A 23812-nucleotide genomic window follows, 5' to 3' on the forward strand; every position below is an offset into this window, starting at 1 on the left:
GAAGCACAAAAGATAAAAGTGAGAATGAAGACAGACACATTCATAGATCGAGTGGTCAGAACATACGCCTGCAAAAACAAACAAAACCCAACAAATCTATTTTTTTGAGTAAAGGTAAGTTTCCTACTGAAAGTGTAGTAGTAAGGAGCACGGGGGGCTTTAGAGGAGTGTTGAAGGTGTCTGCCCTCTAGCAGAGGACACTGACCAGTGACAGATAGAACCACCAAGTAACAAGGAGGGCTCCCAGAAGAGGCAGAACCAGAGATGCCTGCAGTTCCTACGAATGAAAAACTAATAAGCAACTTTGGCCCAGGGTATCCAAAGTTCCACAAAGGGAGAAGGCATTTACCTGTGAATCTTTTTAAGTTCTGAAGACCCTCCATCACAATATTAGACCTTCACAAGAGGACTAGCTGTCTGGGTGCTCAGGGCTGCCCAGAAAGCACCAGGGATCCTGAGCATCACGTAGAGGCAGAAATCTCCAGAGGCTACAAGCAGGGCAAAGTGCTGATTTGGTGAATAATTAATGTAGCACCACAACCTAAGGCTCCCCCACTCCCTCAGTGGAAAAGGATGTAGATAAACTCACAAAGCAACTTACTCTATGGTCTAATGATTAAACTTCCCGGGGCCCTATTTCATTTCAACCAAGTTAAAAGCTGACCAACTGGCCACTTAAACCCTTCTGCTGGGGTGATTAATTAGAAAGTAAAATCTCTTGACTGGACTAACAACTAACATACTCCCCTCATTTCAGAGGGCACTTTTGCCCAGAGGACTAAAGAAAGCTCAAGCTTTGATTCCAGTCATTGCTAAGGCAGCAGAACTGGGCTAGTTTACCGAAAGGGGGGCACAAAATGACACCACCGGCTTCTGTTCCCCCCTCTACTCCCAGGAGCTGGGTGAGGGTATATTTACGCCTTATATAACCAGACAGGTCACATTCAGGGCTGCTAGAGACCGGACATTAGAGGCCCTCTCTTCCACCCCAGCATTTGTACGCCATGTTATTCCTCCCGAGAATCTGCGAAGTTGTGCTTTTGTGGAGATTGTTAAGTGTGTCTCGAGAGACTTCCTCTCACGGTGAGATGAAGAAAAGTGTCAATAAACTAACCTACAACGTTGTTTGAGAAGTTACCTGAATTCGCACCTTACGTCTGGATTTGGATTTAAAAGTCGATTTTAAAAAAACAATTAGATGGGTAATTCAATGCTGTGGCCACCTGGGTTGCAGGCCCCCCAGGCAGGTCCTGAGTTGGTGCGCAAAGGCAGCGGAGCGAAGAGCACTTTGCTTCCTTGGAATGAAGACATCCGAGGTCGCGCCGAGTCCGGGTTCAGCAGGACAGGGGGCTTCCCCGCTTTCTCGGAAACAACCTGCCAGGTGACCCTCTTTCTAAAGGGTTAACCAGCCCACGCCTAGCGCTAGAGTTTACAGCCTTGGGCACCTCTTCGTGACTCACTCCTTATAAATGTAAATGCAGGAGCAAGCGGTAGGTCCCGACCAGCCCCCTCGCCCGCCAGGCGATTTGAACACCTACCTCCCAGACCCGCCCGAACGCCTCGGGGACCCCAGCGCACCGCTCAGGACACGCACCCGGCGGTCTCCCAGCAGCCCCGCACGGAACTGGAAGACCTACTACCCCATCGCATCCGCAGATGCAGCCTTAAAACAAAGGAGGGGCGGAGGGAGGGTGGGACCTGAACCTCACCCCCTCCCCGCCAAGCAGGGGCCGCCCGGCTCCCTCCGACCTGACTCCGCGTGTGCGCATGAGCAGAGGCGCCTCCCTTGGTTCCTCCCAGGGCGAAACTTTCTAATTCCCTTCTTTGGGCTCAGGGGCTGCCAGGCGCCGAGAGAGCGCTCGTCCCGCCGGGTGAGCAGGACACAGTGGCGGCGCGATGTTTCCCTCCCCACCCTCCCACCCTTCGCTTCCGTGGGAGCGGCAGGAAACGCGAGGGCCCCCTCTTCTCTGAATATTTGCCTTTTTCTCTCCACCTCTCTAGAAAAGAAGACTGGGAAAACAGCCGGCGGCTCGGTGGCCGTGTCCCCTGGGCTGCAGGGACTGGACATGGGGCGGCTCCAGGTGTTCGCGTTCAGTTTCTTAGGTAATTCAGAGGAAAGGGGGCGCGGGGTGTGTGTGTGAAGGGGTGGGCTTGGAGGAAGAATAACCAAACCTTTGGACTCAGCTTTGGGGGAAGCCTGTGGGAAGAGGGACTTGATAGAAATCTGCTTTGGGATTAATCGCCAGCGCCCTCGGTGGTGGCCGGGGACCGCATCCTGGGGTGTTTGTGCCCAGAGCTCCGGGTGCTCCCGCAGCTCCCGCTCTGGGCTTTGTGTCTCCGGCCCTTTTTCGGTGGGACTCTCCATCTCTGGGGTCAGGCTTCCTGGGCTCTGGGGTCAGGCTGCGAGGGCTCCTCAGAAGCCCATCCGGGAGAGTGCCTGAGCTGAGTGCAGGCTTCATCCTGGGAACAAATTGGGGCCATGTGGCTTTAATTAACCATCGCTGTTTGCCCCCGGATGGCGCCAGAAACAGCTAGATCGGGAGCTTCTCTGGAATGACGAATCGCTGAAGCCAGTCAAAAGCCTCAGGGATTGACCACTCGCCCCTTGTTCGGGACAGTGGTGTTCCCCGCGAACCCCATGATCCCCCGTCCCCGGCGAAGCGTAGGCGACCTCCGAGTGTGTGGGCACACACACTCACGCGTCCCCACGCTTACAAATTTCCACGCACACACTTGCACTGTCACCCAAGGATGCACAGGCTACCGTGTGCGTGCGAGTTCACATACTAGTGGGTGTGCGGCGTTTGGCCGCCTGCGTCCGGGTCCAGGAACCTCGTAGTGACCGGAGCTGCTTCCCAGGGCTGATCAGGGTGGGCGCGAGAGTAGGTGGGCTTCCTAGGAGTGATGCTCTCAGTTACTGGACAAACCTGCTGTATCTGTTTCTTTCTGAATCCTTCTCTCCACGTTCTGCCTTCCCGGCCTCACTCCATTGTGTCTCTTTCCTGTGTATCTTGCTTTTTTCCCCGAATCTACTCTGTCTCCGCCCCCTGCTTATTCTCTTTGCATGGGCCCGCTCCCTGCTTGTGCCCTACGCTGTCCGCCTGCCCCTTCCACAGCCCTGTGCGGAGTCGGAGTGAGCGCTCAAGAACCCGATTTCAGCTACGGCTGCGCGGAGGGCAGCTGCTACCCGGCCACAGGCGACCTTCTCATCGGCCGAGCGCAGAAGCTCTCAGTGACCTCGACCTGCGGGCTGCACAAACCCGAGCCTTACTGTATCGTCAGCCACCTCCAGGTGAGGGCAGAGAGATGGCTCCGCGCACACCTCTTCCAGTCCCCACCGAAGGGGAAGGCCTAGGAGACTCCATATCCTGCCAGCTATCCGGATAGGAAGCTCGGCAGTCAGGGAGTCCCGGGATCAGGCTGGTAGCTCACCCTTTTCCCTCATCTCAGTTTGCACAGTTGCATCCGCCAAACGTTTCCTGCCGCCACTGTATAGAAAGGCAGAGCTGCAGACAGATCTTAGGGCCCGTGCGCAAGCCCTGACCCAGGGTCTCCAAAAGCCCATGTTTTTTTTTTGTTGTTTTTTTTTTTTTTTAATTTTGTTTTTCAATCTTTCCTCTTTGGAAAATGTATGTAAAAGGTGGTTTGTCCTCTTCATTTTTTATATACTGAGTGGTGATCTTGGGTTTTCCCCAAGTCTTTCACTTGGATAAAGGGTATTCCAGCCCTAGCAAATACCTTGCAAGGTCACTCCAATCATGGAGAAAAGCACTCCAATGTTTTGCTCTCCTCATTTGGTGCTGCTCCCATCCACCTCCATTAGCTATCAAGATCAGATGCTTGCTTTTTCAAAATGCCCTGGTTGCCATGGTACCCTGATAGAGGAAGACCAAAATGAAATTTCAGAGTGTTTTCTGTTTCTAAAAGTGGATCCAGATCGTAGATTTCAAAGGTCACATTTTTAATAAGACTAATTTTGAAAGAAGGTACAAAGCATAAACTACCCAGAATCAGAATCCATTTCCTTGATTTTTTTAAGAGACTGATATCTCTGGCCTGTAAAGCAAACATAAGAGTTTAGGCTCCTGTACAGGGTAAGTTCCAAGTCAATTGCTCTAAATTTGGTCACTCCCCCTACATGTAGATCTGCCCTTCAGGAGAGGGACGGGATATTCTGTGGTTTGCATGCAGATGCCTTCAAATGGAGTCACTTTTAAAAAACAGAAAGAGAGCCCTTTCTGAAAACCTGATAAATTAAACCAAAGGAATGTGGTAAAGTAGATTCCACTTATTTGCTTCCAGGTTTATACAGAGATGTCTAGACTGCTTCCTCCTGATTAGAAGGGAGGCTATAATTACACTTTTTTAAAGTTCTGGTAATTGTTCTCTGGTATTAGTTTCCTTGACTACAAGTCACCAAAAGCAGTTGATGTTACCTTTTTTAACATTAGCATGTAAATTTCACCTAAAATATTATGCTAACATTTACCTCCAAGGCCAGGACATCCTGTAAATGAATTACCAGATCCTGAAAAATCCACCAGATCCTGCTTTGACCAGAATGAGAATTGGACTGTTTGTCTAAAAGCAAGTAGAGCCAGACTCTCTAGTTTGTATGATTAGCCATGAAATTGTGGGGCGCTTTTCAGATATCAGGGCTTCCCAGTGGCTCAGTGATAAAGAATCTTTCTTCAGTGCAGGAGACATGGATTCCATACCTGGGTCGGGAAGATCCCCGGGAGGAGGAAATGGCAACTCACTCCAGTATTCTTGCCTGGAAAATCCCATGGACAGAGAAACCTGGCAGGCTATAGTCCATGGGGTTGCAAAGAGTCAGACATGACCGAGCACACATGGAGGCATGCTATGCTTCAGATACAGAGCCTAGAGAAAGGAACTGGGCATGTAATTCTCTCAAACATTGAACAGGTGTAAAACTTGAGGCAGGAATCAGAATTATTGTGTCCAGGGTTCCCCTGCATTCCTGATTTCTGGTTTCTGTTTTCTAGTTAGTATATCTTGCCAGTCTTAAAATCCCTTTGGGAAGAAGGTGATAACCAATAGCTAGCTAAATACATACAAATGCAGTATCGTAGGTTGATACTGTCCTTACAAGGATATCACCTTTGCTTAATGACTTGCTGACCGGAGGACCAGAGACATATTAATCCATCCTTCATTACCCAAACATTATTGACAGGAGTGTTTCAGTATTCACTTACGTAACAAATTGCCAACCACAGGCATTACTTTCTGCAAAAATCCATAGGTGGATAATGTGTTAAATGTTGTTTGTAAGATGTGTGTGGGGTCTCAACAGATTTCTGCCTCGGCATCATTTTCAGACCTAATAAGCAGTTCAGAAAAACTTGGGTAGAGAGCCCAGCCTCATGTGGAAAAGAGAACCATTAAGTGATGCTGCTGTTTACAATTCACCATGATGGAGTGCAAAGAAGGCTGTTTTGGCCGTGGCTCACATTTTAGGTAGAAGGCAAATGTTAAGCCAGGAGTTTAAAGCTGCTCTAAAACTGAAAGTAGTGGTAGATTTTTCAGTTCAGGTCCTTGGCATTCTTTGACTTGGTCCCAGTTGTCAGTGCTCCCAACTTGACAGGGCAGCCTGGTGTCCCCTTCCTGGATATTCTGAGCAGTTTGTGAGCTAGCCTGCATGCTGCTGCCACGAATTCGCTGTCGGGGCAGGAGAGAAGCTAAGAAGTCTTAATCTGTCGTTCCCAAAGCTTCTTAAATATATCTGACTAATGAACTGTGGTGTTGGAGAAGACTCTTGAGAGTCCCTTGGACTGCAAGGAGATCCAACCAGTCCATTCTGAAGGAGATCAGCCCTGGGATTTCTTTGGAGGGAATGACGCTAAAGCTGAAACTCCAGTACTTTGGCCACTTCATGCAAAGAGTTGACTCGTTGGAAAAGACTCTGATGCTGGGAGGGATTGGGGGCAAGAGGAGAAGGGGACGACAGGGATGAGATGGCTGGATGGCATCACTGACTCGATGGACATGAGTCTGAGTGAACTCCGGGAGTTGGTGATGGACAGGGAGGCCTGGCGTGCTGTGATTCATGGGGTCGCAGAGTCGGACACGACTGAGCAACTGAACTGAACTGAATACTTGGTTTCTGCCTTATATAGGTTTTGGAAAATCAAGCCAGTTGAATTGTTCTCTTTTTATTTTCAGTTTGCTTTATGTCAGCAAAAATTCTCTAAAACCTCCTCTGCATTTTGCCTCAAGAGTAAGCTTTTCCAGCTATTCATTGAGATTAAGGCTTAAGCCTAGAAATTTCATTTTGATTAAATTAATAGCTTGTGGAAACAATGCCTTCTTTTACTTTTGACCTTGAATTTGCTAGAGAAGAGGAAAATTTCAGGAGTATATCATACTCCGTTAAGTTAAAAAGTGAAAGACATGTGCTAGGTCATTTAAGTAATTTTGGCACATTCGTTTTTCTTGAAGAAAGTAGGTTTGATTTTTGTATTGTGGACTTGATTTTTGGTGTGCATATGAGTGTGTGATTGCTTCCCAGACTCGTGAAACTATCTTTGCTTTCAGGAGGACAAAAAATGCTTCATATGCAATTCACAAGATCCTTATCATGAAACCCTCAACCCTGACAGTCATCTCATTGAAAATGTGGTCACGACATTTGCTCCAAACCGCCTTAAGATCTGGTGGCAATCCGAAAATGGTATGTGTGGTGTGGGAATAACTTCCATGGAGTGTGATTGGTTACCTGGAAAGTGTTTACAGGCGCCTGGGTGTTTGTAATTACGATTGGTTTCCCTATCCTGGAATTATGGCCTTCGACAGATTTACTGCCCAGAGCACTGACTTCTCTTGGTAAAATCTGATCCTTCTTCTTAAAGTATGCACTTCCTGTAAGAAAGAAGTCTTTCATGTGAAACCAAAGGAGGATTTCGTAGTCTTCATCCTGAGGGGCCCTTGGGGAGTGTGGCAATGTGCTGGGGCAGTCTGGGGAGGGCATGGGAAGGCCTTGCCCCACTCAGGCCCTTATCCTTCTGCAAAACAGCCATCTTTCATTTTGATCAATCCCAAAAGAAAGGGCAAAATCAGCGCCCACCACCTTCCTCCATCTAGAGAACATTTAGTAATAGTACTATGAATACACACTAGACATAATTTCTCAGACACTCAACATGGATGATGACCCTAAGTCAACTTTTCTAATGAGTGTGTGAATCCAACCCTTTTTCCTTTCTTTGCCATTTGGGTTGGGATTTAATAAATTCATCCAATATGATGTTACTATTGTGCTGCAACTAAGCTCAACTTAGTTTTGCATTTGTTTCCAAGTCAAATGCTGAAATTTGGCAACTAACAGTAGAGTTAATGTGTTGTTAATAATGAGTTAACTTTATATCTTTTTTTAAAAAAGCATTTATTAGAAAGGACTCTCAAAGAAGTGAATCTAAGCTTGGCCAGAGGAAGCCTGGGCACTACTAGATCCCTTTATTATGTATTCTATGCTCAGGAAGCTTTGGGCTGCTTTGCAGTTATTTATCAGTCTGTAAAAAGGAAGCATTTTTTTGCGCCACAAGGCTTTCAAGATCCAATTCTCGACCAGGGATCAAACCTGGGCCCCCCTGCAGCAGAAGCATGGAGTCCTAACCACTCTACCGCCAGGGAATTCCCAGGAGGAAGTCTCTTCATAGACTTATTTCTAATTGATTATGAAATTGTGCATGCTTTCTACTATTGATTTCTAGGGAAGGTTGATTATTCATTGGTAAGCTTTGGGACTCCATTGGTTATCAGCTTGATTGAGATAGATTAGATGTCAAAAAGCAATTTATCAGTTAAAGCCTTGTTAATTATTATAGGAGGGTATCTAAGTTGAGAGTTCGGGGTAAAAGAGAAGTTTCTGTAAGTCGGCACTTGAGTCACAGGGGACTTGTGAAATAGCATAGATCTGATTACAAGTTTGGGACCTATCTCACTGTCCACATTTTTCCAGTGAGACCAAAAGACAATTAGAAGGATGCCTTGGGAATTCCCCTGCAGTCCAGTGGTTAGGACTCCATGGTTTCACTGCTGATGGCACAGGGTTCAGTCCCTAGTCAGGGAACTAACATCCCTGCTAACTAGGTGCAGTGCGGTGCGGCCAAAAAAAAGACAGAAGGGTGCCTCAACATCAGTATCAAGTTAATACTTGATACAGACAGTAAAATAGTTCATCAAATTCTGTAGTTCTCGAGGAGGGTTTTTCTTGGTTACGTCAGGTGTTAATCAGTTTCCACAACTCTGAGTTTGTGGGACAAGAGAGGACAAAGGCCCGAAAGAAGGGATTTTCAAACCAAGAGTCTTGAGAGCTCTGTCTCTGTTATAAGAGATTAGATAGGATTAGATGGATGGAACTTCGTCTTTAGAAAGTCAGACGGATTGTTACTGTCTCCTATCATCTCTCTGCTGTCTGATAGTTCACAATTGAAGTTTCTTGATGAATGTGATTTTTATCTATTTTCTGTGTGTTTTATCCAAGTTGAGCTTTACATGATGCATTAAATTATCAGTGCTCAGGCCCAGAAACGGGCTTGGAATGTGCAACTGCTTTTAACTTAGCCCTCATGCTTTATTCCCAGGTCTGACCATACACCATACACCATAGAAGAATGATCTTGGTTCTTTTCTCCATGGATTTTTCTTCCCATATTAAAAAAAAAAAAAACCTGTAGCACTTTATCAGGTTAGGAATCTAAAATGGAATGTGCTTTTCAAGCCCACATCAGCAGATACATTCTTATGTTACAGAACTGGTCCTAGTCTTGCTCTGACTTTACATTATTTCGTTATCTCTTCATTTTAAACAAATAGTTCAGGTACTTAAAAGCCTGGGAAGGGAGAGACGGACAGTTGCTTAGCTAACATGTTGCTCAGAAAGAAACCTTGAGAGTCGGTTTGTAATATGGCTCTTTTTCAGAAGTTAGATAAGGTTTGTAATATGGTTCTTTTTCAGAAGTTAGATAAGGTTAGTTAGCATGACGATACTGTTTTTCTTTAACATTCCAACTAACTCATATCCGTTCCAGTGACTACTTTCCCTCCCTCCCCCACCCCCACCCCCAATTGACTTGGCTGTTTTCCAGTGGGAGAGTTTATTTCAAAAGTCTTACTGATTTCCTGAAAATACACCAGCCTGTGACATGATTCATTCTGACACATTCCTGTCTTTCTGCATTTAAGACCTCTCTTGGTCCGGAAGCTGAACCCCCAAAAGCTCTCTGGAGCACAAGAAACCTGGAAAGGTCTCCTTTACCAAACAGGCAGGCTCGAGGGCCCAGGGGATTGTGGAGGAGGTGCTTTCCATCCCTGGAATTCCAGTGGCCTTTTTAGCCTTTTAAAGTGGGATGACTTGACCCCCAGGGCATAGTGCAAAGGCTCATTTGTTTGTTCAGGCTTTCCCCTGAAAGGGAAGATGTTAGTATTTGTTCTGGGGCAGTTTATTTATTTGACCCATTCTTTGTCTCTTTGGCATTATTTCTCCATTGTGGCAATGCACCCAAAGGCTTCTCCAACGGGGATAGGTTTTTCTAAATTGGAGCGTAACTCACATTCATGATGGACTCCTGTTTTCTTTGCTGCTGCATAGAAACAAAAAGGAATATTTGTGTTTCGACTGGATTGTGTCCCTGTGCTTTAGACTGCAGAGCTGAACCCCTACTGTGCACAGGAAATGCCCCCTCTCGTTTCCCCTTTGAGAGTCCCTTGGCTTAGAGAGTTGGAAAGACTTTTAGTTTTTGCTAAGCAAAGGATGTCTTTCTTGACAGCAACTAAAAAGGCCTTCTGCCAGATGTCTTGTTCCATGGAGCACATTCAATACGTTGAACTCCAGAATGATTTATGACCAACCAAAGAGTCATTCTGAGATGTGCTTTATCACCTCAATCAAGTCAGGGCGTTATTGTTATTATCTTATCTTCAGATTAAGGTGGACTGCAGAGAGAATTTCTATGAGGAGCATAAAGATAGTTGAAGAAAATAGACTCAATTGTTCACAGATGTTCTTGTTTACCTTGCTATTTCCTTTTGTCTTTTTTAAAAATATCCTATAGGCGTGGAGAATGTCACTATCCAACTGGATTTGGAAGCAGAATTTCATTTCACTCATCTCATCATGACCTTCAAGGTAAGGAATCCTTCTCTTTCTCAGAAATGAGAGCATTGTGTAATTCCCCCTTTCAGAATGGATGGCTGTTGTGAGTTGGGCTAAGTGGGAACCTAAACATTATTGTTGCTATAAATTAGGATAATTGAGCAGCTTTTAAACATGGGCATGGATAACTACACTTAACAGATACTCTATCTTTGTGGCAATAAGTAGAGAGAGCCACTGTTCTATGATTCGACTGTAAACTTTTAATTAGATATCTGTTAATTTCCCCATGGAAAGAGACAGCTTTGACTCACTCCCAAACCACAGTAAAACATCTGGAGAATAAATCCCTACCCCCTTGGGTTGATGTTTTAATGCTGACTTTGGTAACTGGAAAGGAAGTGTGTTATCTTTAGTTTTCAAGGTTTTGCAAAATTTGTGGGAACGGTTTTACAGTTCTTTAAGAAATGTGCCTGCTTTCTTCAGTGAGGATGTTTTTCCCATCCTTTTTCTTTGAGAGATGTAAAATGACTCCAGGACTAAGGAATGGCCCTGTACAAAGTCTCTTTGTTTCTTCTTAAGCAGCTGCCTGGAAATGACAGGCTTCATATGGCTTAAAGTACATGTTGGTGCACACAAAACCCATAATTTACTTATTGCTTCTCAGATTAAAATCACTTTTGAATCGTTTTCTGTTGGGCATGGGGGCCTTATCTCTACCCTTGCAGGTTTTAGAAAAGGTGCCCAGGGTAGATTTGATTTACCATGTGGGCAGGTAACCACTAAAGTCTTGCTTGTGTCCTCTGCATGAACCGGGGAGGCCTAGGGTCAGGGGTGGGCATTGAGGTCAATGTGACTAGGGGAGATGCTGGGCTACCTGTCCCCAGGCCTGGGTTCATCCCCTTGCTTCTCCCCAGGAACCCACTCTTGCTGCTTGGAGAAAAGGTAGGGGGAAGGTTTACACTGTGACACCTACTCCTATGAGGCGGGGGAGGACTTTCTCTAAACCACTTTGTTTCTTCATTGGCCATGAGCTCAACCTGGCAGTTAGAATTAAGACTCAGCCTCAGATGTTGTCTGCCTGTTGTTCAGTTGCTCAGTTGTGTCTGATTGTTTGCAACCCCGTGGACTGTAGCCCACCAGGCTCCTCTGTCCATGGAATTTTCCAGGCAAGAATACTGGAGTGGGTTGCCCTGCCCTCCTTCAGGAGAATCTTCCCAACCCAGGGATTGAACCCGTTTTCCTGAATTGGCAAGTGGGTTCTTTACCACTAGTGCCACCTGGGAAGAAGGTGTACTTGCAAATAACTCGATACAAGGCAAGGTGTGTTCACTGCTATAGCAGAAGTTCGGATAATGTACATCAGCATGGAGGATGGGGAGATTCATTTTAGCCTGGAATAAAGGAGAAAGCTTTACAAGGAGAGGACTGTGATTGCGCTTGACCTGGGTCAGGAAGAGTGAGCAGGATTTTAGGAGGAAGAGGTAGAAGAAAAGGCCTTCTTGACAGAGGAAAAGGCCTTCTCTCTCTCTCTGTCTGTGGGACAGTTTGGACAGAGTTTGTTCAGCATGTACTATGTAGACATGCCTTGAATGTCTACACTTGGGCCAGTGAGGGGACCAACAGGAAGTAAGACTATAGCCAGAAGGACCTTGCTTCCTTCCTGAGGAGTGTGAACTTTATAGGAGATGGGGAGCCATGGACAGGAAATGAGACCTGTGTTTCAGGAAATGAGGGAGCCAAGAGGAAAAGCAAAGGAGGGCCTGAGGCATGGAGAAGAGAAGGCATAGAGGCAGGGGCTCTCAAGGTCCGCGGTAAGGGGGAGCTGACTTAGGCAGGGCTGTGGTTCTCAACTAGGAGGGAGCCACCTCCTGTAACTGGCGTCCTGGCAGTCTGACGTGGTGAGCTTTTTCTAATCATACATCACCCCTTGCTGCCATACTCTGCTACCCTCTGCGACTGCTAACTTTGAGTCATTACCCAGAGGAGGAGCCTCTGTTTGTTAAGGGAGTCAAAGGTTGAACCATGAACTGAAGAAAGATTAGAAGCAGAAGAGCAGAAGGCAGGGTTAGGAAAGGGATGAATCAAAGATTCCTGAGATGTCCGAGCTGGGGAACCTGGAGGCTGCTGATACCATTAAGAGTGGTGAAGACAGGAAGGGGATGAGGATGAAGAGTGTGTTTCTTTTTTTTTTTAATTTATTTTATTCAGCTATAGTTGATTTACAATGTTGTGCTATGCAACAAATGACTCAGGTATATATATATGTATATACATATATATACACATTCTTTTCCATATTCTTTTCCATTATGGTTTATTGTGGAATATTGAATATAGTTCCCAGTGCTATATAGTAGAACCTTATTTATTTGGGTAGCATTTCCCTTTTCCACTGGCACCTTCCTGACCCAGGGATTGAACCTGGGTCTTCTGTACTGCAGGCAGATTCTTTACCTTCTGAGCCACCAGAAAGTGTGACAGTGAAAGTGTTAGTCACTCAGTTGTGTCTGACTCTTTGTGACTTCATGGACTATAGACTGCCAGGCTTCACTGTCCATGGAATTCTCCAGGCAAGAATACTGGAGTGGGTTACCATTCCCTTCTCCAGGGGATCTTCCCAACCCAGCAATCGAACCTGAGTCTCCTACACTGCAGGCAGATTCTTTACTGTCTGAGCTACCAGGAAAGCTGAGCTACCAGGGAAGCCCATATAAAAGCTACATCTGCTAATCCCAAACTCCCAATTTATCCCTACCCCCTTGGCATCCAAAAGTCTGTTCTCTATATCTGTGAGTCTGTTTCATAGATATGTTCATTTGTGTCATATTTTAAATTTCATACAGTAAGTCACATATGTACCAACAAGTTCTGTTTTGAGAGTTCATAGGTCCAGTTTATTCGTAAGACCGACAAAGTTAGCCTAGGTACCTAATTAACACAATCAGCTGTGTAGTACTGTACTATAATTGGTGTATCATACTTTTCACACAAATGATACATAAAAGAACAAGCCAACACAAAAAATAAAGAAAACATTTTTAATCTTACAATAGTTTGGAAAGTACAGTAGTACAGTGCAACAGTTGACATCTGGGGGCTGGCATCAAGGGAACAGCGAGAAGAGTTACCAACTGGAGGAGGGAAAGGAGGTGGGAGATGGTAGAGCTAAAGGGTCATCAACAAGGAAGACGGAGGGCAAGCTGGGATTTCACCCACGCCTGATGTTGATGGCACAGGTTCTGGTTCCTTGCTGGATCCAATTCTATCTACTCTCTTGAAGAAAAAAGATCCAGTGATGTCTGGGTAGTAACATGTTCACATCTTTGAAAATTCCGAACTTGAAAGTTCATATGTAGGGGACTTAACTGTGTAAGGGATATCATATGGTATTTGTCTTTCTCTGTTTCACTTAGTATGATAACCTCTAGGTCCATCTGTGTTGCTACAAATGGCATTCTTTCATTCTTTTTATGGCTAAGTAGCATTCCATTGTATATATGTACCACATCTTCTTTATCCATTCGTCTGTAGACTGACATTTAGGTTGTCTCATGTCTTGGTTATTATAAATAGTGCTGATGTGAACATCTTTTTGAATTATAGTCTGGATACAGGCCCAGGCTTGGGACTGCTGGATTATATGAGAATGTTTTCAGGCAGATAGATGCTTACTAACTGGATTGGATTTTCTTAGGCTTGCATAATCTAGTTAGCATATTGACAGTCTGTTTTTGTACATAGCCAGACATTTCCAAGCTCACAGCTTTTTTATTTAGTATAAATTCAGAAACAGCCACGCAGCAATGTAAGGCCTGAGAAGGTCAATGACTCAGCAAACAGCATAGAGAGACTTCCCTTCTGTAGGTAAAATGCATTGTCCTGGTTTCCAGCAGCTTCCTAACCTCACAGGAATTTGGCCTTTTGGGACTTGGAAGGTTCCAGAAGGGAGGAATAAGGAAGCACAGCCAGGATAGCTGTAAGGCTCCCTTGCAACATAGAGACATCAGGCTAGTCTCTCTCCAGGTGTCACCACCCAGGAGGTGTGTCCCGTGGGAGGGTTTGCCATGGTTCAGTTAGTTATTGGGGTTTTTTCCCCCTTATTTTAAAATTCTTAGCCTAATACTCTCTCAGGTTTAATATAAAGTATTATTTCCTTATATTTCTGAATAGGTAAAAAATAAATTAAGCCTGAACAACTAGTAAATGCATAAGCCAAAGAATCTATCAAAATATGACTTTCCATTTCCTTATCCTTGTCTCCTTTTATCAGTGAGAAAGACCGTCAAGATTATTAAGGAAGGTGTGAGGAGATCTGGGCATGTACTGCTTTTCACTTCAGTTGTCACCCAGATTTCTATCAAGTTGTCACCCAGATTTTATTTATTTTTTTATGATATGAAGTGTTTTTTATGATATGATATGTTCAAGTTCTTGGTCATCTTGGCCTGCAACATTTGATCTCTCTGAAAAAAATTTTCATTTTTATATAATTTTTAAAGGTCACTCTCCAGTAACAGTTATTACAAAATATTGGCTATATTCCCTGTGTTGTCCAATACGTCCTCAAGCCTATCTAACACCCAACAGTTGTTCTCTATGAGTCAAGCACTGGTTGGAATTCAGAAGTGCCTTTGTTCAGATTCTGTTGGCTGAGTCAGCTTACCTTTCATTCATCACTGTTGAAGCATTTGCTTATTCTTAGAGTTCATTTTGTTTCATCTCATATTTCCAGTTGTCCCTGTTCACCACAACCTCCTATATCTGCGTCCTGCTTGTTTCCAGAATTCTTGTCCTTTTCCTCCTTCTGACATCCATTTTTCAGGCTGCTATTACACCAGAAACCAGAGGCAGAAAAGATCTTCATTCAGCCTGGATTTGATAGGTCTTCACTCAGCCTCAATTGAAGCCTCTCTGCGAATAGCTGGCGAGTTAGGTGATCTCTCTGAGCCTTCATTTCCTCATCTGTCAGACAGATGTGTTGGGAAGGTGTGTTAGTGTGCTAGGACTGCCGTAGCAAACTGCACAGACTGGGTGACTTAAACAACAGAAATGTATTTCTCAGAGTTCTGGAGGCATGTAGTCTGCGATGAAGGTGTCAGTAGAGGTGGTTTCTTCCGTGGCCTCTTTCCCTCCTTGGCTTTGTACATGACTGTCTTCTCCCTGGGTCTTTACCTCTGTACCTGTCTATGTCCTAATATATCTTCTTCTTTAAAGACATCAGTCATATGGGATTAGGGCCCACTCCAATGACCTCATAATTTTACTTTCAGTTCAGTTCAGTCGCTCAGTTGTGTCCGACTCTTTGTAACCCCATGGACTGCAGCACGCCAGGCCTCCCTGTCCATTGCCAACTCCCTTAGCTTACTCAAACTCATGTCCATTGAGTAGGTGATGCCATCCAACCATCTCATCCTCTGTCTTCCTCTTCTCCTCATGCCTTCAATCTTTCCCAGCATCAGGGTCTTTTCAAATGAGTCAGTTAGTCACATCAGGTGGCCAAAGTATTGAATTTTCAGCTTCAGCATCAGTCCTTCCAATGACTATTCAGGAATGATTTCCTTTAGGATGGACTGGTTGGATCTCCTTGCAGTCCAAGGAACTCTCAAGAGTCTCTTCCAATACCACAGTTCAAAAGCATCAATTCTTTGGTGCTCAGCTTTCTTTATAGTCTAGCTCTCACATCCATACATGACTACTGGAAAAACCATAGCTTTGACTAGATGAACCTTTGTTGGCAAAGTAATGTCTCTGCTTTTTAATATGCTGTCTAGGTTGGTCAAAGCTTCTCTTCCAAGGAGTAAGCGTCTTTTAATTTCATGGCTGCAGTCACCATCTGTAGTGATTTTGGAGCCCACGAAAATAAAGTCTGTCACTGTTTCCACTGTTTCCCCATCCATTTGCCATAGTTACCCTTTTAAAGACCCTTGTTATTGTTCAGCAGCTATGTCCAACTTGTTGCGACCCCATGGACTGCAGCACACTGGCTTCCCTGTCCTCCACTATTTCCCAGACTTTGCTCAAACTCATATCCATTGAGTTGGTGATGCCATCCAACCATCTATTCTCTGTTGCCCCCTTCTCTTCTTGCCATCAATCTTTCCCAACATTAGGGTCTTTTCCAACGAGTTGGCTGTTCATATCAGGTGGCCAAAGTAATGGTGCTTCAACATCAGTGCTTCCAGTGAACATGGAAGGTTGATTTCCTTTAGGATTGACTGGTTTGATCTCCTGCTGTCTAAGGGACTCTCAAGAGTCTTCTCCAGTATGACAGTTTGAAAGCACCAATTCTTTGGTGCTTAGCCTTTTTTACAGCCCAACTCTTACATCCATACATGAATACTGGAAAAACCATAGCTTTGACTAGATGGACCTTTGTTGGCCAAATGATGTCTCTGCTTTTTAATATGCTGTCTAGGTTTATCATAGCTTTTCTTCCAAGGAGCAAACGTCTTTTAATTTTGTGGCTGCACATACCATCTGCAGTGATTTTTGGAGCCAAAGCAAATAAAATCAGACACGGTTTCCACTTTTTCCCCATTATTTGCCATGAAGTGATGGGACCAGATGCCATGATCTTAGTTTTTTGAACGTTGAGTTTTAAGCCAACTTTTTACTCTCCTCTTTCACCCCCATCAAGAAGCTCTTTAGTTCCTCTTCACTTTCTGCCACTAGAATGGTACAATCTGCATATCTGAGGTTGTTGATATTTCTCCCAGCAATTTTAATTCCAGCTTGTGAGTCATTCAGCCTGGCATTTAGCATGACAAACTCTGCATATAAGTTAAATAAGCTGGGTGACAATATACAGCCTTGACGTACTCCTTTTCTAATTTTGAACCAGTCCATTCAGTTCTAACTGTTGCTTCTTGATCTGCATACAGATTTCTCAGGAGACAGGTAAGGTGGTCTGGTATTCCCATCTTTTGAAGAATTTTCCACAGTTTGTTGTGATCTACAAAATCAAAGTCTTTAGTCTAGTTAATGAAGCAGAAGTAGATGCTTTTCTGGAATTCCCTTGCTTTCTCTATGATCAGATATTTGCAGTTTGATCTCTGGTTCCTATAGCTTTTCTAAATCTAGCTTGTACATCTGGAATTTCTCTGTTCACATACTGCTGAAGCCTAGCTTGAAGGATTTTGAACATTATGTTGCTACCATGTGAAATGAACACAGATCTACAGTAATTTGAACTTTCTTTGGCATTGCCTTTCTTTGGTATTGGAATGAAAACTGACCTTTTCCAGTCCTGTGGCCGTTGCTGAGTTTTCCAAATTTGCTGGCATATTGCATGCAGCACTTTAGCAGCGTCATCTTTAAGATTTTAAATAGCTTAGCTGGATTTCCATCACCTCCACTAGCTTTGTTCAGAGACATGTTTCCTAAGACCCACATGACTTCACAGTCCAGGATGTCTAGCTCTAGGTGAGTGACCACACCTAGCAATGTTTCCAGAGTTCATCTGTGTCATAGGAAGTATCTGAATTTCAGTTCTGTTTATTGCCGAGTAATAATAGTCCATTGCTTATGTGTATCACCTTTCGTGTATCCAGTATCCGTTGATGGACACTTGAGTGATTTTCACTTGTTGGTGATTATGAATAATGCTGCTCTGAATGTTTATGTATGAGAGTCATCTGAGTCTCTGCTTTCAGTTACTTTGGGGTGTGTAGCTGGAATTTCAGGGTTCTCCAGCTTCTTGCATTAGTAATTCCTTCCCCTTGTTTTTCCAAAGCACACTGCATGTGACTCTACTATACAGTGTGATGGGTATTTTTGCAAATGATTTCTACACATTCCTGGACCTTATTGGACGAGTTACAGCACTTAGACCATGTCTGGTACTGAGTAGCTGTCGTTACACATCTACTGAATGATTAAATGATGGCATGAAGGAACAAGCACTCAACCTCAGCTGCACGTCATGGGCATGGTGGCTTAATGTGCCAAAACTTGTCTGCACTAAGGCCTGTTTATAATCAGCTTCTAAAGAGAAACAGCTTACTAGTCTCTAATAGGGTGGGAGAAAGTGCAGTATTTAGAGGTGCGACACTGCTGCAAGAAGAGGCTCCGTGGAACAGCTTGAAGTATTTGAAATCCAGCCACAGTGAAATACCAACCACATGCAGTCAGGGTTTGTAGTACACAGTTGAGTGATATTTTCCTCTGGGATTTAAAAAAATATAGATAACCAATAAAAGCATGCAGTGAGTCTCTTCTACCCTGCCTTTAGACATTCCGTCCAGCTGCTATGCTGATAGAACGGTCGTCTGACTTTGGAAAAACCTGGGGTGTATACAGATACTTTGCTTATGACTGTGAGAGCTCATTTCCCGGCATTTCCACCGGCCCCATGAAGAAAGTTGACGACATAATTTGTGATTCCCGATATTCTGACATTGAGCCCTCAACGGAAGGAGAGGTTTGTTTATACTTTTTATTTTCCATGCTATTTACAAATCCAGTTTTTGATCATAGCAAAAATATCAATTGCTCTTATGTCTATTTTTAGGTGATATTTCGTGCTTTAGATCCTGCTTTCAGAATAGAAGATCCTTACAGTCCAAGGATACAGAGTAAGCCTGTTTTCAAATAAAAGCTTGGATGGAAAACAGCAATCATGGGAGAAAGTTTACCCAGACCACTGCTACCCAGAATCTAAATACTCAGTGCTAAATCCACCCTCTTCATTTCCTTCTTTCTCTGCAGTGCTCTACCAGAAGCTCTTGAAATTGGCAATAATCAAAGTCCTCACTGACAGGAACATATTTTGATAAGAGTAAAAGGTTGATGTCATAAGTCCTCAAACCATTATGCTGGTCATATAATACTTTATTTACTTTTTTGTTATATATATGTATGTATGTATGTATATATGTATATAAAAATAACATATGTGTGCTAAATTTCTTCAGTCATGTCTGACTCCTTGCGACCCTGTGGACTGTAACCCACCAGGCTTCTCTGTCCATGGGATTCTCCAGACAAGAATACTGCAGTGAATTGCCATGCCCTCTTCCAGGGAATCTTCCCGACTCAGGGATCAAACCCAAAGCTCTTAAGTTCTCCTGAATTGGCAGGCAGGTTCTTTACCACTAGTACCAACTGGAAAGTCATATATGATATTTGTGTGTGTGTGTGTATGATACATTAATATATATCCTATATATTATGTGTATACGTATATAATTATGTATATGTATAATTAAGGCTTCCCTGGTGACTCACCTGGTAAACAGTCTGCCTACTAATGCAGGCAGACAAGAGACATGAGTTCAATCCCTGGGTTGGAAAGAGACCCTGGAGAAGGAAATGGCAACCTGCTCCAGTATTCTTACCTAGAAAATTCCATAGACAGAGGAACCCATGGGTTTGCAAAGAGTTAGACATGACAGAGCTCACATGCATAATTAAGGTACAGGTTAGCTTCCCTGGCAGCTCAGTCGGTAAAGAGTCTGCCTTTAATGCAGGAGACCTGGGTTCAAACCCTGGGCTGGGAAGATCCCCTGGAGAAGGGAATGGCAACCCACTCCAGTATTCTTGCCTGGAGAATCCCATGGACAGAGGAGCTTGGTGGGCTATAGTCCATAGGGTTGCAAAGAGTCGAACACAACTGAGTGATTTTCACTTTCACTTTTAGGATGTTGCTAACAAAGTGTCCCCCAAAATGCAGCATCTCAAACAAAAAAGTTTATTTCTCTCTTACAGAATTACCCAGAGGGATTTCCAGATAAAGTACTTTTCAACCTGCCACAAGCAAGCAGTCTTACCAGATAAAATACAGGCTGAAACCCTGTTCAATATGAATTTTCAGACAAATGATAAACTATTTTTTAGCATAACTATATCCCCTGTAGTATTTGTGACTAGTATGAGCATATTTCATGCAATATTTGTGGGTGAGGAAAACCATGTCTCATGTGGTATTTGGGGCATATTTGTACCAAAATGATTAGTTGTTTATCTGAAATTCAAATGTAACTGAGCACCTTGTATTTTTATTGCTAAATCAGGCACTTGTAGCCATTAGATCACCTAGGTTCCCAAGTTTCTTGTGGCTTATAGTCTGTGCCCACATGGTGAGACCTGGAAAAACCTCACCTTATCCTTGTACCAACCTGCAAGAGGGGGCAAGTAAAAGGCAAGTGGCTTAGAAGCCATACATCACATTTGTTCACACGCCATTGGCCAAAGTAGTCCCCTGGCTACACGGCAGGAGATGCTGGGAATCCTCTCTGGCTGGTGGCTGTGTGTGTTCTCAAACTCTTGGCCAGGGCTCTTATTGTCAGAGGAAGAAGAAAAGAAAGAATCCTGGGGGAAATCATGGGTCTCAACCTTGCTTAATATGATCAATGAGGGTTGTAGTTCCATTTTCCAGATGAGTCAACTGAGGCTTAGAGGGTTGGACTAACATGCACAAAGTGACTTGGCTATTTAATGTCGGATCCTAAGTGTTCTTGTTATGACTCTCAGTTCAGAGGGCTTTCCATTGTTCAGTAACCATGCTTATGTCCTCACAAAAATACAATTTGATCTTGGGAGGCAGAATGTGCACTAATTAAAAGAATGGGCTTTGGAGTCCAACAGAGCTGGGTTTAAGTTCTAGCTCCAGTATATTCTGTGATCTTAGGCAAGGAATTTATTTAAAACTTTTCTTAGTCTTTATTTTTTCATCTGTAAATGGAGATAATCATATTGACCTTTTGGTTGTTGTGGAAGGAAAATGAGTTAATATATATAAATGACTCACCAAAGCGCCCGACACATAGAAAGTGCTGGATCCGTGAAGCTGTTGCCACTCTTGTTGCTGCCTTCAGCTGTCACTCAGACCTTTTCTAGACTGGGTCCCACACCTCAGAGCGAAGGTGAGGCTCCCTCTCTCCAGCTGCTGAGGTGCAGTCAGCTGAGCAGAGTTGGGGCAGGGTCTTGCTGGTCTTCCCCTAATTTGAACCAAGCCCCCATGGCGCGCACACACATCCTTACCCCCCAGCTCACAGCATGAAAGAGTAGAATTGAAGGACTCCAGGGAAGATTGCCATGAAAGTACTGTTTCCCCACTTAAATTAATTTTTCAAGTGGCCCAGATCATCTCTGGTCCAGAATTTATTCATCCTATCATCAAACACATTTTTTACATGTTTAAATTTTATTAAAAAAATATTTTTATTGGAGTACAGTTGGTTTACCTTGTTGTATTAGTTTCAGGTGTACAGCAAAGTGTTTCAGTTATACATATATTCATTATTTTCCAGATTGTTTTCTCATATAGGTTATCCCAGAATATTGAGTAGAGTTCCTTCTGCTGTATACAGGAAGTCCTTGTTGATTATCTATCTTATATACAGCAGTGTGTGTACGTTAATCCCAAGCTCCTGATTTAGCTCTCCTTCCCCCCACCCCCGCCCCGCCCTGTTTCCCTTTGGTAACCGTAAGTTTGTTTTCAAAATCTGTAAATCTTTCTGTTTTGTCAATAAGTTCATTTGTATCATTTTTTAAAATTAGCTTCCACATATAAGCGATATTCTGTCTGACTTCACTTAGTATAATATCAAATATTTAATGGCACGTTCAGCCTTGTGCCATTTCTAAGTGTGCTCTGGGAGACCTGTGCTCCCTGCTCTCAAAATCCAGTTGCGAGAAGTGTCTGCACACGTTCCTTGACCAACACTTCCTGGGTCTCTCAATGGACTCTTAAGTTTGTTCCTTTTGGGTGGTACTTGTTTTACTTGGGGAATGTGCTGCCATTAGAATTCTATTGTGTTTGCTGTTCAATGGCATCAGAAAACCTATTTCTATATTAAACAAGCATCCATTGTAACAGATCATGCTTTGGATTTACTTTGTGATCAAGGGAACAATATCTCTTTAGCTGTCCCTATTGTTCTGAGTCCTCTGAGACTCACTTCAGAAGTGATTGTGCCTCTTACAACAGCAATCAATTTGAGGCTTAGATGTCGTTAAATATGGCAGGAGAGCTCGAAGGGAGCACAGTTGCTCTTCTGAGGACTTCCACAGAGATCAGCTCAAGGGTTTCTAAATACTCCAGCTGCTCTTCAAGTTTGTTTTTTGGCCTCTTGTCAATAGGCACTTGTGCTCGTTCTGTGCAGGAGAAAATGCTGGCATTCAGAAATTCCATTCAGCGAAGTAGTACCACAATTTCTCTGTTTAGTTTTTGCTTTTACAAAGAGCCTAAGTTGAATGCATGGCCTCATAGACTTTCTCTTTCAACCCACAGCTATTTCTATAGTCTTCATTGTATGCCGTGCATATGTTACAAGTATTTAAAATTGTATCTAGGCTTTGAAAGTATCTGATGTATTGGGCAAATGCCCCATTGTCCTGTGTTGTAAATTGTAAGAATCCATCGACAGAAATGAAAGAAAAGCTCAGAAGCAGTTTCAGGCTATGGAGCTAAAAGGGAAGGGCAGGTAGACTGTTTAGTAACTCATGTTTAGCAACTTAGTGGTTAATGAAAATACTGATGGAGAAGGCTATATGACTGTTGCTTTATCAAGTTACTAGAGAATGTAATTGACGGCCCCGCTTCTGTAATAAGCATTGGTCTATAAACCCAGGAAAAGGAAGGAAAGTTCAAATAAGAGACATTTCTCTACAAGAACCTCTATTTAGGAAAGCAATCTGCCCCAACATCCCAATACTAAACTCCTTTATCTTCATGCTACTGTATTATATTGGTAATTATATTGGTAAATTGTATTGTAAAACAAGGATCAAAAAAGGTGTAGGTTGTAATGGTGCTTCAAAACTTGTTTGAGATGGTCAGTCCCTTGATTATGGTTATCCTATCATGTCAAATCGATTTTAGTAACTTGTATTTCATCTGATTGGTGGGAAATTTCAGGTAGCATTTTTTTCCCTCCAGAAATAAACACAAACATGTTTTCTAACTATCTTACAATAATAATGACAATTAGGGTGCTTTGATAAATTCTTGCCCACCTAAATGGAATTTTCTGATTTTGAGACTAACACTAGTTGCTGTGGGAACCCGATGGTATTGCAGTAGTGTAGATTACTGTGTGCCAGTGGCTTCTGGCAAGCATGCAATTGCATTCTTAAATTTCTCTACTTTCACACTTCTTTCTGCAACATCAGTCTGCCAACAAATCCATCACAGAATATATGTTCTTGCTAAATGGTGATGAGAAGAGAGTAACCTTTCTTCCAGAGACTGTCACTTTAGGCTAAACTTTATTATTACATGCATCTAGATCATGAAAGGGAAGTAAACTTTACATAAGCTATTTTTATTTGTCATGTGTTTCTATAAAGAAGAAAAGTGTTGTCTTAATTGCAAACAAAGTCTTGCTTCTTTGATCAAACTTTTCATCTTCTTGGTGACCTTCGTAGATCTCTTAAAAATTACCAACTTGAGGATCAAGTTTGTGAAACTACATACTTTGGGAGATAACCTTTTGGATTCCAGAATGGAAATCAGAGAAAAGTATTATTACGCAGTTTACGATATGGTGGTTCGAGGAAACTGCTTCTGCTATGGCCACGCCAGCGAGTGTGCCCCGGTGGACGGAGTCAGTGAAGAAGTAGAAGGAATGGTAAGTACGTGCTCCAGGAAGGCTTCTCCTTTGTACAGGTGATTCTTAAAAGCAAATTGAAGCTAGTCTTAGCGTAAGCCTTTTTATTTTGAGTTTGTCCAGACTCCCTTTAAATTTA

At 43.4% G+C, this 23812-nt stretch overlaps 1 protein-coding gene across 1 annotated transcript in view; it reads left to right on the top strand.

The window, feature by feature from the left end:
• The first annotated feature begins 1484 nt into the window (after positions 1–1484).
• The window catches only part of LAMB1 (laminin subunit beta 1), a 77098-nt gene continuing 54770 nt past the window's right edge, over positions 1485–23812 (top strand). The window contains exons 1-8 of the mRNA XM_027539649.1: positions 1485–1871; positions 2002–2103; positions 3117–3292; positions 6562–6697; positions 10080–10153; positions 18354–18542; positions 18633–18696; positions 23492–23694. Coding sequence (XP_027395450.1) covers positions 2067–2103; positions 3117–3292; positions 6562–6697; positions 10080–10153; positions 18354–18542; positions 18633–18696; positions 23492–23694 — 879 coding nt within the window. The 5' untranslated portion in view covers positions 1485–1871; positions 2002–2066. The remainder of the gene's footprint in view (positions 1872–2001; positions 2104–3116; positions 3293–6561; positions 6698–10079; positions 10154–18353; positions 18543–18632; positions 18697–23491; positions 23695–23812) is intronic.

The sequence above is a fragment of the Bos indicus x Bos taurus genome, chromosome 4 (assembly GCF_003369695.1).
Source record: "Bos indicus x Bos taurus breed Angus x Brahman F1 hybrid chromosome 4, Bos_hybrid_MaternalHap_v2.0, whole genome shotgun sequence".
NCBI classification, from domain to species: Eukaryota; Metazoa; Chordata; class Mammalia; order Artiodactyla; family Bovidae; genus Bos; species Bos indicus x Bos taurus.